Below are 19,596 nucleotides of genomic sequence, written 5' to 3'. Positions count from 1 at the left end.
AATTTGGTGGAAAGGCGGGAAAGGCGCATACAGTGAGTTACATAATTCTACGTCGAATTTATGCTGGGTCCCCATACATGCAAAAAGGGGGTGTAATTTTTTTTTCACCACATATAGCCATGTAGGACATCGAATAAAAGGTCTCGGTTGGTACTTTCGAGAGCTGGTTCTTAGTTTTCCCATATGTTGGAAAGGGGGGGGGGGCGGGTGGGGAGTTGCGGTGGGTCGAAATTGATTTCTCAGAAAGAAAAATCTGAAAAAAAAATCAAAAGGCTGCCATTAAATGGTGCCAACGCTCCGAAATACCGTCCATACCGATATCTGTTCAAATAAAGTTAATAATATTATATTATCATAATGTTTCGTAATTGACTGCCAAACCACTCTTAAATTCATCCTAAATTCATAAAATTTTGCAGTAATGTAGGCTATAACATACAATATGATCCTACCAGTTTGGGAGAAACCGCACTATTACTATCAAAGTTATAATAGGCCAAATTTATCGCTTCTGGGAAAATTCAAGAATTTGAATGGCAGTATCACGCGAAAGTGGATATTCTCACATAATATATGCATATATTACGGGCTAGGTACAAATGGGACAAATGTCCACTCAAATGTTTTTATAAAGGAAAAACATAAAACCTTTCATACCTGAAGCGTCCAGCTTCCGGTTTCCCGACTCGTTTCAATTGGTGCCATTTTGGACTCTTGATACCAACAATGTAATTAGAAATAGTGACCCCAGCTAAGGGCTAAAACGTTTTTATTTCGTGACACTCGAAACTCAACCTCCTTGCCAAGAAGACTACATACAGAAGTAACAAATCGAAATTCCATGCGACACGGAATGTCAATGCATATGTAGGTTAGATGGGAAGTAGTTGACTGGCGCGTTTATCGACAACGCCTAGATGGTTCTCTTGTGTATGTTTTCTCATATTATGCCTCACACACAACACTAACACCATAGTAAATGTTCGACAGTTTTCACGCGCAAGGGATTGAATAACGTCAAATATGCACTGTTTTTCTTCCATCATAAAAATTCAAGCAATGCGCCGGAAAACAGATCTTCTGTAGTTTTATTGTTCTTGGCGCAGTTAACTACTATACAGCTGCTATATAGCTATACACTTCCCCTTGCTCAGCAAAACAATTTAATCAATACGAATAAGCATGATTTCAAATTGCTCTATCCTTAAGCAGGATCAAGTCATACATAAAATAAAATCATCTGTAGTTGACAAACTGCACGTACTTGCCAATGTTCTGGTGAGATTATCAAGTTGTTGCAAATACGTGAGGATCAAATACGACCCCTCTTTGTGACCGCCGCAGCCAGTCAAAACTCCCAAGTTCTCATAATTCTTATCACTAGCATGTTATTCATATACTTTGCTCTAACGCAAAATAATATCAATTTACGCGCCAAATATATGTATTTGTTTTAATTAGAAATCAAAAGTAACAGTGGTTAGATAAGACATAAGATTCATAGCTCACGCAGTGAATTATATAATGAATCAACCAACGAAGCAAAGCTTTGGATCCCCAATTTTCATTCACCATGATAAATATTTATATACGCAAATCGCAAAGTGTTTAAAGTCAAAAATTCCCTATGGTCATATTGTACATTTCCTTCTATTCAAATTGTAATCTACAAGTTCCAAGTTATATCGTTTATCAATATAGCTTCCGGTTTGTCTATTTCTCTTAACTGATACAAAATGTTAGTGCCTTATTTGCCACAATGCGTGACATTTTCAGATATCAAAACGATAAACCTCTGAAGACAATAGAATTGGCATCCATAGGAGATATGATATTATCAAAATCATTTTTCTTTATCCATTTAAAAAATGATAAAGTTTATCAAATTCAGATAAATATTTGCTGGATATATAAATAGGAGAATTGCCAATAATAATTTTAAATAGTTTTCTGTTCGAAAAAGACCTACCGGAAATGAAACGTTTAATATTTTCATTCGTCTGCTGGGTTGAACTCCTATTTGTATCCTGCTTTCCACATCCTAATGAGTACATAGTTGGAGGCGTTGAAGCTGACATTGAAAACTTCCCCTATCAGGTAAGTTAGCATGCACACCAGTTAAGAAATTGAAGCTTAGTCAAGGTCTATTCATCCAGCTTTCGTTGAGAATCAATGGCAGGCATATGTGTGGCGGCTCTATTATTTCATCAGAATGGGCACTGACTGCTGCGCATTGTGTTATGTCAGCTCAATCTTCTGACGTCTCCTTTAGAGCTGGAAGTACCATTTCAACGTCTGGGGGAGAATTAGTGCAAGCTACTCAATTGTTCACTCATCCAGATTTCAATCCCAGCAATGGCGACTACGATGTTGCTCTAGTTTCTGTTTCGAATGCATTTGATGGAAACAATATTGGAGTAATTACTTTACCAGCCGCTGGAACGCCTCTTCCTATAGGCGATGCTGCTACGATTTCCGGATGGGGACTGACATCAGCTTCAGATGCCGTAAACCCAACCGAACTCCAATATGTCACCGTTACGATTCTTACTCAGTCTGAATGTGTCCAGGATTATGCAGCATTTGGAGGAGTTGACAACATGTATGTATAACACAACCCTTAGTAAATGAGAAAAGACCGTCTGCGTGAAACGTAACGCACCTGACTGTTTTAGGCTGTTTTGTGCTGGTCAAACTGGACATGATTCCTGCCAAGGAGACAGTGGTGGTCCAATTGTTGTCAGCAGTGTTCAAGTGGGCGTTGTTTCTGGAGGTGTCGGATGCGCCAATCCTAAATATCCTGGCTTGTATACAAACGTAGCTGATCCGAAAATAAGGAATTGGATTACTCAAATAGCAGGAATTTAATGATTCAAAATTTCAAGATTATGATGTTTAGCGTCTAATAAACGAAGCATTCACCCAATTGATGCGGTCAATTAGTATTTCATTTATACAAAGGGCTTTAAATATTTCAGTCCCCCTGCGTGTCATTGTACATAGCTTCACGCGTCCTTAAACCGATCCGCACTGAAACCTGACAAACAAATAATCATTAGAATATCACTCATACTCTCGGAATATGGCACGCGAGCTAAATCTAGAAATTAAAATAAAAAAATATTACGGCTCAACCGCCGGGCTAGAGTTGTAAAAATTCTGACCTGAGTTCCGTGATCGGAAGAGAAGATCCATAACGGATCGCACCCTCAAACGATCCTTTTGCTGCCTCATAAATTCCACGAGGCACGGGGGTTTTCACCGTGGAATATCGAAAAGGATTGGAGAAAAATTTTATAATTTCATCAAAAATAATCCCAATTATGGAAAAAACAGAAAAAACCGTAGTAAGTACTTTCTAATGCAGATAAGCATTTTGTGTGAAGCTCGAATTCACATGACTCTGTTGATAAAATTATGTCAAAAGTTTTCGACAATACGAGCAAAATGACTGTATGGTCTACCATTTGTAAAATTCAAGCTTCTTAAATTAGGAAAAAACTACCACTTAACCCTGCTCGTAAACAATCTGGGTTGATATTTTGCCGTGCCAACATGTCATGGAGCAAACAGTGGCACAAAGTTGTTTTCTCTGACGAGGAAAAATTAATTTAGAGGCCCTAAGGTTATCGCTATTGTTTTTATCATTTGCACAGTGCGTACGATTCCGCCATTTCTTGAAGACTACTGGGAATACTAAATTGTATCAAGGTGTTCTGGAAAAGACTTTTCCGTAATTGTAAAGTCTTTTTGAACCATTACCGTGCAGTTTCCAACACCATACTGTAGCCTACATTGTTGCAAAATTTTGTGATTCTAGGGTGAACTTAAGGTGGGTTTTCCTGTCAATTACTAAAAATTATAGTAATATACTATTATAACTTTAATTGAACAGGTATCGGTATGGAGGGTATTTCGGAGCCTAGGCACCATATAGTGCAGCCCCCTGATTTTTTTTCAGATTTTTCGGTTTGGTAGTTCCTGAGAATGGGTTCGTTAAAAAAATGACCACTTTCAACCCCCCGCACTCCCCACCTTTTCAACAAAGGTCAAAACCAAGACCGGCTTCGAAAAGTACTAACCGAGACTATATTTGATGAAAAAAATGTACACGCCCCTATTGCATGTATGGACACCCCCCTTAAATTCGTCGTAAAAGGATGTAACTCTCTATATGCATGAGCGTTCATAGTTCCCACCTTTCTACCAAATTTGGTGCCAATCGCTATAACCGTCTCCGAGAAAAATGCGTGTGACGGGCAGACAGACAGACAGTAAACCGATTTGAGTGACGTTTTGTTTTACATAACTACACCTACAGAGAATGATGACAGCGGTCAAACACATAACTTTTCACCCTACAGAATCTAATCTAATCGCCGGAATACTCGGACTCCAGTCATTAATCCTGTGATTCGTTAGAAAAAGGCAAATTTCCTCCCGACCATCTACCCATATCTCGCTTCCCACATTCACTCATCTGTCGAACTACAGTGCCATTTTCTGTTGGGTTTAGGCGAGGGGTATGAAATGTTTTTCCACAGAATATGATCATGTGGGGCATCAAATGAAAGGGCTTGATTAGTACTTTTCCAACCTGAACTGAGTTTGAAGGAAATCCAACTATTATTAACCTAGTTATGGAAGGTCAAGGTATTCCATGTGAATCTATCGCAATCTAAGACGTGTGCGACGTTATCACCAAATGAAGTGAACTCATATGAACGGTGGAGTAAGATATATCAAGGAATATTTTGAGAATTTGTAGCTACGTACGAATGGATTGGTGCATAGTTAATTTCTCCTACAAGATGAACGCAAAACCCGAAATGGACGATCCAGGTATTACGACTTGTTTTCAATAATTATATGGAGCTTTTAGATAATAAACATACCACATTGTAATGAAAAATCGTAACAACAAGGAACAGACAAGAATTCATGCCAAACGAATAATCGGACATATAAATGAATCAACAGAATTCCGATATATTGCGATACTTTCTTCCTTGAAATATTTGTTAGTGGTAGGTACAAGTTTGCACGAGTTGGAATTTGAAGCAGTATTCAGTTATTTTTGGAAGGGGATATGGATATGGAAGCAATGCCATCGACATTAAAACAAACCACTCTTGAAATAGGTCACCTAATAATAAAGCTACGTGGGGAGGCTAAAACTGTCCGACACATCAGAAAAATTTTTGGTCAAAGCCACTCCACTGTTTACGACATTATAAAATATTACAAAGAAAATTTTCCAATTCAAAATAAAGGTAGAATTGGCTAGGGGAAAAAACTCAACGATCATGAAGGCATATTATAAAAGAAGTAAATAAAAATAACTAGAGTCCAAGCCGATTTGGGAAAAGGGTGTGTGTGTCGAAACGGTTCGAAAATTTAGCAAAATAACTAGAAACAAGTCCGAGGCGTACAAACTGTCTTCATCCATATCGAGTACATCAATGAAGAACAAAATATATGGTGGCAACATCAGCCCCAAAAACCAACCAACCAACAACATCAAACCGCACAGGTCAAACGGGAAGAATAAAGATAGGGGACTACAACTTTGAGACCGTTGACAATTTCTCCTATCTAGGGTCGAAAATCACAACCGGTAACAGCTACGACGGTGAAATCCGCGCACGGTTGATGGCAGCCAACAGAGCCTATTTCAGCTTACAAAAACTGTTCCGCTCGAAACGTTTCACCATAGGGTCAAAGCTCTTTCTGTACTGAAGAATCCTCCGAAGAATTTTTGACCCCCTACAAGAAGGTGGACGATTTCGTAACCTAAATACCGACGAAATCTATGAGCGATACCATGACCGTCAGGTTGTGGATAAAATCCAGCTCAATAGTTACGATGGGCGGGTCACTTAATCCGTATGGATGAGGATTATCCCACCCAAAAACTCAATATCTATGGCAGAAAAAGAAGACGAGGCAGATCCTGCCTGAGATAGAGCGTTGGCGTAGGCCAGGACGCCAGGCAGCTTTTAGGGATATTGAATTGGTGGACCTCGGCGCAAAACCGGGATATCTGGAGTTCCTTATTAAGGCAGGCCTAGACCAGATACCGGTTGTTGTGCCGTTGATGATGATATTAAACAAGATACCTGAAGCGGGCACTTCAGATATAAAGGTTATAAAGCATAAATACAGTTAATCAGAAAAGTAAGTATGCACACCAACAATGTAGACTGTTATTGAGAAAATGTTAGTAAAACAATTCTTCGCTGCAAAACACAGTTGTAATTTATTTAAGGACAATTCAATGCTAATAAGAAAAGAGCTTATCATTAGTTTAAAAAAATATCGAAGGAAAATTGGGTAAGACACAAAAGTAAGTATGCAAAAAAGTTGAAAATGAGTCCTGTCCTGGTGAGCATTGACAATGCTTGCTTTGCTATCTACTTTAGACCAATCAATCTTCAAGGTTGGTATTATTTCGGCTTTTATGGAAAACGTGTCCTTTCTAATTTAGTGTTCAAGATGTTGTCATAAATGCTTTAGTGGTGTTCTCAGTTGCTTCAGACTATTCTGCTGTAGCCATTTCTGAACAAGCTTTGCAGTATGCTTGGGGTCATTATCTTGTTAGAAGTTGGAAAACCCTTTGATACCCAGTTGTCTGGCATTTTGATGCAAATGCTCCAACGCTAGTCCATGATACAGTCAACTATGTGCATATTTTTCCCCAACCTCCCAAAATATAACACACCCTTGCCTTTTTTTGGTTGCAGGTTGCTGTTATTCTTCACACTTTTCCCCATCTGTTTTCCAAAAGTCGTTAATCGTTAATATTTTATTTTTTTACTAGGACTTATTTAAGCTAATTCGTAATATATAGCATTTAATACAAATTTTATTTTTTGGTATGATTGGAATTATCAGAAAAATTTAAAGGAATTCTGCATACTTACTTTTGTGGGTAACTGTACATGTACGTAAATTGAAAACGGCTGGTACCAACGTACACACATGTCTATCATATTGGTTACCACCCTCAAGCTCCATTAGTATATACATACATACATACACTGCACCAATTAAATCATCGCACAGAGACGAATTAACAATTAAATCGTTGCACAATCTTTTATTATAAATTTATTACAATGAAAATAAGAAAATATAAATATATGAAGATAGCAGTTTAAAAGTAGTAACAGGATTTCATCATCACTTTTGCGGGCTTAACATGGCTCCTGGAATTTTCCGCAACGGACGTTTTAATCGCAATCAGAGTAATCGTTTTAATCGATTCGCCTTTTTAATGTAGGGTTTCTTTCGAGAGGTGTAGGCCTTATAGCCGAAACACGTTATACTTTGCCGCACCGTTTCACGATTAATTTTTAGTCGGTGGTTTTCTGCAAGTACTGATGCTGGGGTCCAAAATCACAACCGATAAAATCCGCGCACGGTTGTTGGCAGCCAACAGAGCCTGTTTCAGCTTACAAAAACTGTACCGCTCGAAACGTCTCACCATAGGGACAAAGCTCTTACTGTACTGACTATGATCTTGCTAGTCCTTATGAATTCCTCGGAAACCTGGGTCCTTAGCAAGAAAAATTACGAATTCTTGGTGGCGTTCGAGAAAAAAATCCTCCGAAGAATTTTTGGCCCCCTATATGAGATGGACGATTCCATAGCCTACATTACGACGAAATCTATGAGCGATACTACATGTGGATAAAATCCGACTTAACAGGTTGCAGCGGGCGGATCACTTAATCCGTATGGATGAGGATGATTCAGCCCGGAAAGTCTATAAGACTATCGTAGAAAAAGAAAACGAGGCAAAAGCACAAGCAGCAAAAAGGATATATGTTGCTTGTGTGTTGTTCTTCAAGAAATGTCAAATTTCACATTATTTTTTTTTCTTTTGCAAATGGGTTGATTCTTGCATGTAGACAATATTTTGCAATTATTATGCATCCTTGGAGTATCGGGAAATTGTTCGAACAAACATGACCAATTTGTGGAGAAACGGAGTATAATTCTCAAGTAACACTGGGGCAAATCTTAGTCTGAAATTGCTCATCAAATTGGAGTGAATTGCAATACTGTGATGAGCGTTATCTAATGGTGGAAAATGAATGCAGATTGGAGAGCAGAACGAAACAAGACGTAATACCGAAACCTCGCGCTTCGGGTATAAAGGTTTCGTGTTCATCTTATGTAAGAAACTTCAACGCACATTTTTCCATCCGTATATACCTACAAATCCAACATATTCCTTCATCATTCATTCATTCATTCTTTTCCAAACTACAAGATATACGCACATGTTACAGCCATAGATATTATCCTCACCCTAAATAAACGTTTCCGAATACTACACCTATATATGCACGATTTAGCTCGTGCACAAAAGCATACATATGTACATTTATAGTACGTATATTAAATACGGCTGGTTTAAAGTGCAAATAAATCTATCTGAATTAGACACTACCTGCAAACTTCATTACCACGCGTATACTATATAACTACATACGCACATGTCTGTTTGAAGTAATTGATATTCATATGCAAATGACTAAAAAAACTAAATCAAAATAATCCTTTGCGACCCCATTCATATGAACTTACTTCGCTGTGGTATTGACGAATGGGATGATGACGTCATACACGTTATAAAATGCATGAAATTCACAAAAAATATCAAAGTTTCACCCCCTATAACTTTGTTATTAATAGTTGGATTTTCTTCAAGCTTGGTCAAATTGTGCACTATGTTATTCCTTATAACCATGCCAAATTTTGTACTTCTGGGATGGACATAAGGGCGGTTTACGGGTAAATTTCTAAAATGTGGAAATATACTATTATTAACTTTATTTGTGCAAATATCGAAACCAAATGTATTTTGAGGCCTAGATCTCGTAGAGATGCACCACTGTAAATTTTTTTAGATTTTTCGGTTGGATAGGCTCTAAAAACGAGACCAGTTACACTTTTCAATGGTCATATTTTGAGCCCTCACTCCCCTATATTTCATGCAATATGAAATATGGAACCACTATCGAAAAGTACTGATTGCGCTGTTTCGTTTGATACCCCACATGGCCACCTTGAGTGAAAAAAAAATTGCACCCTCCATTCACATGTAAAGGGAACACCAGATCACACGCTCCTACCAATTTTCGTGACAATCGGCCCAGCCGTTTCCGAATAAATCGGGTGTGACAGACAGACAGACATGCAGACGGACAGACGGACAGACGAACAGACGGACAGACGGACAGGCGGACAGACGGACAGACGGACAGACGGACAGACGGACAGACGGACAGACGGACAGACGGACAGACGGACAGACGGACAGACGGACAGACGGACAGACGGACAGACGAACAGACGGACAGACGGACAGACGGACAGACGGACAGACGGACAGACGGACAGACAGACAGACCGACAGACCGACAAACGGACAGATCGATCCGATCGATGCAGAAGGTGTGGGGAGAAAGGCCATATTGCCAAAGCGTGCAATAGGGACCCCAAATGCTTATTATGCGAAGAAAGTGAGGGACGGGATTAGCGGCATATTGCCAGGAGTGCTAAATGCCCAGAATTTAGGAAGGCGCTGACTTCAATGAAGAAATGAGGTTTATTCAAATAAACCTCAATCATTGTAGGGTCGCTCAAGATTTACTCGAGCAGACCATCTACGAATCCGAGGTGGAAATTGCCATTATTAGCGAACCCTATAGAAACCGTCGCGGTGGCGTGTGGGTTATAGATTCGTCTGGTGGAGCGGCGATATGGGCATCCGGTCGACGAGCCATCCAATGTACATGGAATCAGACATACAGCGGCTTTGTGTGAGCGAAAATAAACGGGGTATATGTGTACAGCTGTTACGCCCCACCAAGCCTGATACTGCCCGAATTCGAGGAAATGGTTGACAGCCTCGTTCTCGACGCAAGGGGTCGTAGTCCAAGGGTGATTGCTGGTGACTTCAATGCTTGGGCCCGTAAGTGGGGTAGCAGAGAGATAAATGCAAGGGGCCGCAGTTTATTAGACACTTTCGCACAGTTGGATGTCGTTCTGAGCAACGAAGGATGTGTCAACACCTTTCAGAAAGGGGGGTCTACCTCAATCGTAGACCTAACTTTTGTCAGCCCTGCACTGGCACGTAGTATGGCTTGGTGTGTCAGCAACCACCACACCCGCAGCGATCTTCTTTGGGCTATGGGTGGAGTCACCGGGCATAAGATCATCATGCCCGAAACCGAGAAAGATGTCAGGCTGGTCCGCTAAAGCTCTGGATGAGCAGACCTTCATGGAGGTGTGGTTAGACCAACCTAATAAAGCAGGCGCCTACGGAAACAGCTGCCCATGTGGTCCAATGGATCGCCGAAGCGTGTGACGCGTCCATGCCGAGGAGGTGCTCATTCCCCAGTAGAAGACCAAACTACTGGTGGAATGCTGAACTGGCCAGCCTTCGATCAGCCTGTCACCGAACCAGAAGAGCGGCTCAAAGAGCGGTAGGCAGAATCGACCAAGGGCAAAAGAGCGCGCCTATAAGGAAGCCCGCAAAACCCTCAAGCTCGCCATCCAACGGAGCAAGAGGGAATGCTTTAAGGAGCTCTGTTTAGAAGCGGACGTAAACCCGTGGGGGAGCGCCTATAGAATCGTAATGGGGCGATTCAGAAGCCGATCATCTTCGCAGATTACGTGTCCTACACTCTTGTCAAAAATTATCCAGGGGTTATTCCCTCAGCAAGAGGAGGGCATAGACAGCTTCCAGCGACCTCTGAACGACACGGCAATACCGCCAGTCACCAGTGACGAGCTGCTGGAGATCTGCACTAGGATAGGAGATAATAAAGCTCCGGATCTGGATGGCGTGCCGAATAAGGCCCTTAAGCTTGCCGTGAAATCCACACCGGGCATGTTCGCTGAGTTGTTCGAAGCGTGCATGTCCGAGGGGATATTTCCTGCATCATGGAAACGACAGAAGTTGGTGCTACTGCCTATGGCTGGCAAACCACCAGGTGAGCCAACCTCTTACAGACCTATTTGTCTTTTGGACACTGTGGGCAAAATGCTAGAGCGGGTAATCTATAATAGATTACTCCCGGTTGTTGAGAGCCAGGGAGGCCTCTCAGATCGGCAGTATGGGTTCTGTAAAGCCAGATCAACCATTGATGCCATCAAAATGATAACTGGCTTGGCCGAAGATGCAATTCTCCGTAAGGGTAGTACTACCAAACATTGCGTTTAGGTGACCCTGGACGTGAGAAATGCATTCAATTCGGCCAATTGGAACCTAATACGGGAATCTCTAGCGAAGATTGGTGTTCCCGCTTATCTTGCAGCTATTATCAACAGCTATTTACAAGAACGGAGGCTTTGGTATGACACCGATGACGGACCGCAAGAGTACGTTGTCTCCGCGGGTGTCCCACAGGGCTCCGTACTGGGCCCACTGCTGTGGAACATCATATACAATGATGTTCTTAATCTTCCCCTTCCGGAGGAAGCCACGGTGGTGGGCTACGCCGATGATATAGCGCTGATTGTTGTCGCAAAGCATCTCGAAGATGCTGAGTTATACTCATGCGAACCGATCAGTGCTGTTAAGGGTTGGCTTGAGAGTTCTGGTCTGATACTTGCGGAGGAAAAAACGGAAGTGGTCCTTATCACCAAGCCAAATTAGGAATCATATCATCACTTCTAAGCCTGCGATCAAATACTTGGGAGTGATGATAGATGGGAAGCTTAGCTATAAAGCACACGTGCAGTATGTCTATGACAAAGCATCCACTGCGAGTGTGGCCCCGGCAAGAATAATGCCGAACGTGGGAGGGCTACGGCATGCTTCCAGGTTGCTTATAGCTAGGGTAGTGAGTTCGATCCTGCTCTATGCAGCTCCAGTTTGGGGAAAGGCATCGCAGGTTACATTTAACGGTAACAAACTGAGTTCAGTCTACAGAAAAACAGCCCTAAGAGTGTGCTCGGCATTCAGGACTGTCTCAGATGATGCAGCATTCGTCATTTCTGGAATGATGCCCATTGACATCTTGGCAGATGAAATGACGAATATATATAATGCGAAGTCTATCTCCCTTTTATCGCAGACGAAGAACGCCGAAAGGGAGAGATCGCTAAATAGCTGGCAAGACCGTTGGGAACGCTCGGGAAAGGGTCGGTGGACACACAGGCTCATCCCTGCCATCAAGGAGTGGTTGGAGCGACGGTACGGTGAGATTAATTATAATCTTACTCAATTTCTCCCGGGGCATGGAGGATATCGCCAGTACCTGTTCAGGTTTAAACTGGATACCTCACCCGACTGTCCACACTGCGGTGGAGTCCCAGAGGACCCAGAGCATGTATTCTTCCACTGTCCAAGGTTTGTGGAGGAAAGGAAGAACCTAGAGGAGACTCTAAGAGAGGTGCTTGTACCAGAGAATCTGGTGCGACGAATGCTAACATGTTAAGAATACTGGGATGCGATCAACTCCATAGTCGTATCTATCCAGATCCAAATTGCGAAAGGCAGAGGAGATCAGAAAAGCGCTGTTACGTACGCCGCGTAGAGACGAAAGGGGACCAAGCTAAAATGAGCTGACTCCGCCCTGTGATGTAATACCGTACGGTGGTTCCACGGGGCTTGGAGGGAGTCGGGGGTGGTTTTAGTGGGTAAAAATCCCACACGCTGGCGTGTCCAGGCCAGTGTCTTTTGAAGATTTCCACCTCCTCAAAAAAAAAAAAGGCGGACAGACAGACAAACGGGCAGACGGACAGACGGACAGTTAAGTCCTTGGGTTTTAACGTAGGTATCTGCCGTGGAGACTTAATCCTACGGTCTCCTTAAGACACGGATTGATTTTGGGACCACAATCAGAGCCACGCTGTGACAAGCAACAACGGTACCAGTCTATGCAAGTACATGTCTTAACATTCATACTGGTGGATGCAAGACCTACCTAAATCTCTACCGAACTAAGGAGTACGGCACCCGTGTTGAAACGCAACACCACGCCGAGGCTCGCTTGAGCATCACCAACAGCCCCCATGAAGCTCCCACTAGGGGGCCAACCGCAAACAACCGAGCTGTACTCATATACGTCAGGAATTCTCCCGAAGTATATGAGTCCAGGGACTACCCCGGTTCCCATGATACCAGTATACCCCTGGTAAGGTTTCATGACCGAAGCCATTTCAGATGAGTCCCCGTGCAGACTCGGGTCTGATCGCCCTAATTAGGCCTTGGAGCATTCGCCTACTGCATCACGGCCGGCAAGCCAATGCGATACAGCGGTTCCCGGTGCCACCACGTGGAGGTTCTCCTCTTGCTTTTGGTTCAGCCGACAGGGTTGCCGCCTCGTCTTCCTCCCCGCCACCTCAGAGCACCGAACAGACGGACAGACAGATAGACATTGAACCGATTTTAATAAGGTTTTGTTTTGCAAATAAAACACACTTCAAGGCCCTGATTCAATTGGTTCGTCGCGCCAACGATTATTTTCCGAGTTGTCACAATCTCGGCAGATGCCGGATTTTACCTAATCATCATCATCATCAACGGCGCAACAACCGGCATCCGGTCTAGACCTGTCTTAATAAGGAACTCCAGACATCCCGGTTTTGCGCCGAGGCCCACCAATTCGATATCCCTAAAAGCTCTCTGGCGTCTTGACCTCCATCTCATCCAGGGTCTGCCTCGTCTCCTTTTTCCACCATAGATCTTGCCTTTGTAGACTTTCCGGACTGGTCATCCTTATCCATACGAATTAAATGACCCGCCCACTGCCACCCATTGAGCCGGATTTTACCCAGACCGCGATGGTCATGGTATCGCTCATAGATTTCGGCATTATTTAGGCTACGGAATTGTCCATCCACATGTAAGCGGCTAAAAATTATTCAGAAGATTCTTATCTCGAACACGGCCAAGAGTTTGTATTTTTGTCTCCTTCTTTTCTTTCTTTTTTCTTTATTCTTTATTTATTGGCTGAAGTAGGCTTTGTTCATCGTCATAGCTGTTATCGAATGTGATTTCCGACCCTAGATAAAATAAATTATCTACGGTCTCAAAGTTGTAGTCTACTATCTTTATTGACCAGTGCGATGTGATGTGTCACTGTGTACTTCGTCTTGTCTCGCGGCTGCTTGATCTGGATGAAGATAAACTGTACACCTCGGGCTGTTCGTCCCATAATGTCAATATTGTCACTAGAGTCCAATAAGTGAGTAGACTTGAATGGGATTATGCCTCCCGCACTAACATCAATATCACGGATCACTTTTTCCAGGGCCAAGAGAAAGATAGGGCACCCGTTTGTCTTATACTGTTGTTGATGTTGAATGGTTTCGAGAGTGATCTTGCTGCTTTTATCTGGCCTTGCACATTGGTCAGGGTCAGCCTAGTCAGTCTTATCAATTTCGTCGGGATACCGAATTCGCTCATGGCCGTGTACAGTTATACCCTGGCTATGCTATCATAGGCGGCTTTAAAGTCGATCAATAGATGGTGCAACTGTTGTCCATATTTCAACAGTTTTTCCATCGCTTGCGCAGAGAAAAAATATGATCTGTTGTTGATTTGCCTGGAGCGAAACTAAACCTTATTGGAATCGATTGGATGTCTGTTTGTCTGTCTTTTTTGTTAAGGAGGTGGTAATCTTCAGAAGATAGTGGCTTGGATACGCCAGCGGGTGGGATACTTACCCACTAAAACCATCCCCGACTCCCCCATGCCTGTGGAACCACCATAAGGTATTACATCACGGGGCGTAGTCAGCTCACCTTTCGTCTCTACGCGCCGTATATAACCGCGCTTTTCTCGTCTCCTCTGCTTTTCGCAGCTTGCTCTGGATAAATGCGACCATGGAGTTGATCGCATCCCGGTCTTCCTGATATGCTAACTTTTTCTGCACCAGATTTGCTGGTACCAGCACATCTCCTAGCGTCTCCTCTAGGTTCTTCTTTTCTTCGACAAATCTTGGACCGTGGAAGAATACGTGTTCTGGGCCCTCTATACCTCCATTGCAATTTGGACAATCGGGTGAGGTATCGAGTTGTAACCTGACTTGTACAGATACCGACGATATCCTCCATGCCCCCGCGAGAAACTGGGTAAGATTATAATTAATCTCACCGTGCCGTCTCTCAATCCTCTCCTTGATGGCAGGGATGAGCCTGTTTGTCCATCGACCCTTTCCCGAGCGTTCCCAACGTTCTTGAAATCTATTTAGCGATCTCTACCTTTCGGCGTTCCCAGTGAACGATAAAGGAGAGATAGGCTTCGCATTGTATATGTTCGTCATCTCATCTGCCAAAATGTCAATGGGCATCATTCCCGAGATGACGAATGCTGCATCATTTGAGACAATTCTGAATGCCGAGTGCGCCCTTAGAGCTTCTCTTTTGTGAACTGCACTCAGTTTGTTAGCGTTAAATGTGACCTGCAATGCCTTTCCCCGAACTGGAGCTGCATAGAGCAGGATCAAACTCACTACCCTAGCTATAAGCAACCTGGCGCCAGCTCCCACGTTCGGCATCATCCTTGCTATGCCCACATTTGCAGTGGATGCTTTGTCATCATCACTCCCAAGTATTTGATGGCAGGCTTAGAAGCGATGATATGATTGGTGCTTGGTGGTTGTTTTTCCTCCACAAGTGTCACACCAGAACTCTCTAGTCAACCCTTAATAGCGCTGATCGCTTCGCATAAGTATAACTCAGCAACTTCGAGATCCCTTGCGACTACAACCAGCGCTAATCGTCGGCGTAATCCACCACCGAGGCTTCCTTCGGAATTGGAAAATTTAGAAAATCTTTGTACATGATTTTCCACAGCAGTGAGCCCAGTACGCAGCCCTGTAGGACACCCGCAGAGATAACGTACTCCTGGAGTCCGTCATCAGTGTCACACCAAAGCCTCCGTTCTTGCAAATATTCGTTGACAATAGTTGCGAAATAGGTGGGAATACCAATCTTCGTCAGAGATTCCCGCATTAGATTTCAATTGGCCGAAATGAATGCACTTTTCACGTCCAGGGTCACCACCATGCAATAATTGCTAGTACTACCCTTACCGTGAATTGCATCTTCAGCTAAGCCAATAACCAATTTGATGGCATCAATGGTTGATCTAGCTTGACGAAACTCATACTGCCGATCTGAGAGGCCTCCCTGGCTTAACAACCGGGAATAATCTATTATGGATTACTAGCTCTAGCATTCTCCCTACAGTGTCCAAGCGACATATAGGTCTGTAAGAGGTTGGCGCACATGGTGGTTTACCAGGCTTGGGCAGTAGTACTAACTAATGACGCTGCCATGTTACAGGAAATATCCCCTCGGACATGCAGGCTTCGAACAACTCAGAGAACATATTCGGTCTGGATTTCACGGCGAGCGTTCCCCAGACCCAGATCCAGAGTTTTGTTGTCTCCTGTTCTAGCGCAGATCTCTAGCAGTTCATCACTAATGACGGTATTGCCGTCATATCCAGAGTTCGCTGGAAGCTGTCAGTACCCTCCTCTTGCTGGGAGAATAACCCCTGGATGATTTTTTAACAAGAGGGCAGGGCACGTGATCTGCGGAGACGGCCTCTAAATCACGTCATCGCGATTCTATAGGCAGCGTTTACGTCCGCTTCCGAACAGAGTTCCTTAAAGCATTCCCTCTTGCTCCGTTCGATGGCGAGGTTTTGCGGGCTTCCTTGTAGACGCGCTCTTCTTGCTCTTAGTTGATTCTTAGTTGATTTCTAGAAAGAATGTCCACCAGTAGTTTGGTCCCCTACTGCGGAATGAGCACCTGGTAGACATGGACGCGTCACGTGCTTTGGCGATGTATTAGACCACATGGGCAGCTCTTTCCGTAGAAACGTCTGCTTTATTAGGTTGGTCTAACCACGCCTCTATGAAGGCCTGCTTATCCAGAACTACAGACCAGCCTGACATCTTGGTTCCGGGCATGTGGGACTACTGCTCTGTAGCTCCACCCAGAGCTCAACAAGATTGCCTGGTGATCGCTGTGGGTGTAGTCCTCGCTGGCGCACCAGGACACACCACGTGCCAGTGTAGGGCTGACAAAGGTTAGGTCTATGATTGAGACAGAAAGGTGTTTACATAGCCTTCTTTGACCAGAATTATGCCCAACTGTGCCAAGGTGTCTGATAGACTGCGGCCCCTTGCATTTATCTCTCTGCTACCCCACTCAAGGGCCCAAGCATTGAAGTTACCGGCAATTACCCTTAGACTATGACCTCTTGCGTCAAGAACAAAACTGACAAGCATTTCCTCGAATTCGAACGGTATTAAACTTGGTGGGGCGTAACAGCTGTACACATATACCGCGTTTATTTTCGCCCACATAAAGCCACTGACTGTCCGACTCCCAGTACATTGTATGGCTTTTCGACCGCCTGCCCATATCGCCGCTCCACCAGGCAAATCACTTCCGGCAATATGCCGGTTATTCCGTCCCTTATTTCCTTCGCACAATAACCATTTGGAGTCCCTATTGCATTTTTTGGCAATATGCCTTTCTCCCCACCTTGTCGGTCTGTCTGTCACACCCGATTTATTCGACAACAGCTAAACCGATTACGAAATTTGGTGAGACCGTGTGGTCTATGAATCCCTTTACATATAGCGAGTGGCACCATTTTGTGTCCAGTTTAAGGGGGGCTCCCCATACATGCGAAATGGGAATGCATTTTTTTTTACAGAATATATACAGTTAGTATTTTTCGAAACTATTTCCATATTAGACATCAGATGATAAGTAGGGGAGTGGGGGCTCGAAATATGACCCCCAAAAAATGTTACAGATCCCGTTCTCATGGATAGGTTCCAACCGAAAAATCTGAAAAAAAATCACAGTGGTGTATCTAAACGAAATGTGCTATATCTGCACAAATAAAGTTAATAATAGCTTATTACCTTATTTTAGAAATTTAGGCGGAAACCCCCCTTAAGTTCATGCTAGAAATGCAAAATTTCGGCTTGTAGCCAACACGCTTTTAGATATATACATATATGTGGGTACCAATTGCAAAACAAGCTTTCACAGTACGCACATATAGTGGATGATCCGAAATGGAATATTTGGTCCATTGTTTATAAATTTTATATAAAGCATGTCGGTTGCAAGCCGAAATGACGAATTCAGATGCACACAAATGTATGTGTCCACTGTGAGCTGAACCATTCTCTATTTAGACTCTTAAATATTTATATATGCATAATTCATAAGTGATAATTATTTATACGCAAGTACTGTGTGAGTCATTTGCCGAATCATCTACATGCTTCAGATACAGACATCCGTCTATCTGAAATCTGAGACAGACTCAGATATTTGTCTGATACAGAAGCAGAGATGGTCTGAAACAGACATCTATCTGAAACAGACATTTATCTGAGACAGACATTTGCCTGTCTGATGTCTGATACAAGCGCAGACATTTACATGCACACCCAAAGAGGAAGATGTCTTTGTTTCTAAATACTTTCTCTTCACAAAACAATTCTTCTGGCTTCAAAATATCTTTCGAATTTATATGCGCATACTTTTTGTCTACACCCACGACGCTTTTTAATTTTCGTATTGGATATTATGTCCGACTCCACCATACTTACGTACAACATGGTCAGATCATTAAGGCTACCCAAGCGAATACCAAGATTTCAATACAAAAAAAATCGTATTCGCTCTCTGGAAATACTCGTATTAATCCAACAGAATTCGTATTCGTACTCGTAAATACGAATATGTTTGTATTCAATTTCGGACGTGAGAATACGGTCGTATTCCTACTCATTTGTGTAAATACCAAAAATCATCGTACGAAATTATTCGTATTTACGAATCTAAATATGCCCAGCACTGGTGAACGATCAATTTATATACATACAGTATCCGGTAATAGACAATGTTTCTTTGTTTAGATAATATTTACGTTTGTAATGTGTAAGTATATTTTGTAGCTTGAAAAAAAAATGAACGAATATTTTCGGTTTTTAGTCCATAGAAAGTTTCTCACAAAGATGAAAAGACAAAACCTTTATACCCGAAACACCAGCTTCCGGTATTCCGACTTATTTAGATTTTGCGATATCATAACTCGCGTTCCAATAGAACCAATTAGTGCATACATAAGTCGAAATGTTTCTGTACCTGAAATGAGCACAAATTTCCTTATCTGCATTTGGTTGGTTTTTGAAAGAAAATAATTTTGGAACAAGCTCTGAATATGAGCTTTCAACTATTATAGCTTCGTAGGGGCGGAAAAAAGATATTCAAACATAAAAATACTCCCATGGAAATGGTAAAAATGTGCAAAGTGGCATCTCGAAAAAATTATTATTAACTTCATTAAAACTCTGAGACATACATATTTGAAATTTTACAAGCACCGTTTTAAATAGCGTTCATATAATGTCCACTAGTAGATGGCTCTATCCGCTGAATATTTGAAATTTTCAGCGTTTTACGTCACATGTTTTCAGCTAACATAATCCAATATTACCCGTCCCCTTCTCACCATCGTTTACTTACCCATTGGGTAAATACATTTTTCCCTTTCAAGCATTTGTGATTCATTCATTTATATTTGTTGTC

At 42.6% G+C, this 19,596-nt stretch overlaps 1 protein-coding gene across 1 annotated transcript; it reads left to right on the top strand.

The window, feature by feature from the left end:
- The first annotated feature begins 1,930 nt into the window (after window positions 1-1,930).
- LOC119657291 (trypsin beta-like) lies at window positions 1,931-2,939 on the top strand. The gene is made up of 3 exons (XM_038064141.1): window positions 1,931-2,097; window positions 2,157-2,602; window positions 2,676-2,939. The coding sequence occupies exons 1-3, from the start codon at window positions 1,975-1,977 to the stop codon at window positions 2,866-2,868; spliced, it is 762 nt and encodes a 253-aa protein (XP_037920069.1). The 5' UTR covers window positions 1,931-1,974; the 3' UTR covers window positions 2,869-2,939.
- The last annotated feature ends 16,657 nt before the right edge of the window (window positions 2,940-19,596 follow it).

Source organism: Hermetia illucens, chromosome 1 (assembly GCF_905115235.1).
Source record: "Hermetia illucens chromosome 1, iHerIll2.2.curated.20191125, whole genome shotgun sequence".
Classification (NCBI taxonomy): Eukaryota; Metazoa; Arthropoda; class Insecta; order Diptera; family Stratiomyidae; genus Hermetia; species Hermetia illucens.
The sequence above is the reverse complement of the archived record's forward strand: the minus strand, read 5'-3'. Positions and strand labels throughout refer to the sequence as shown.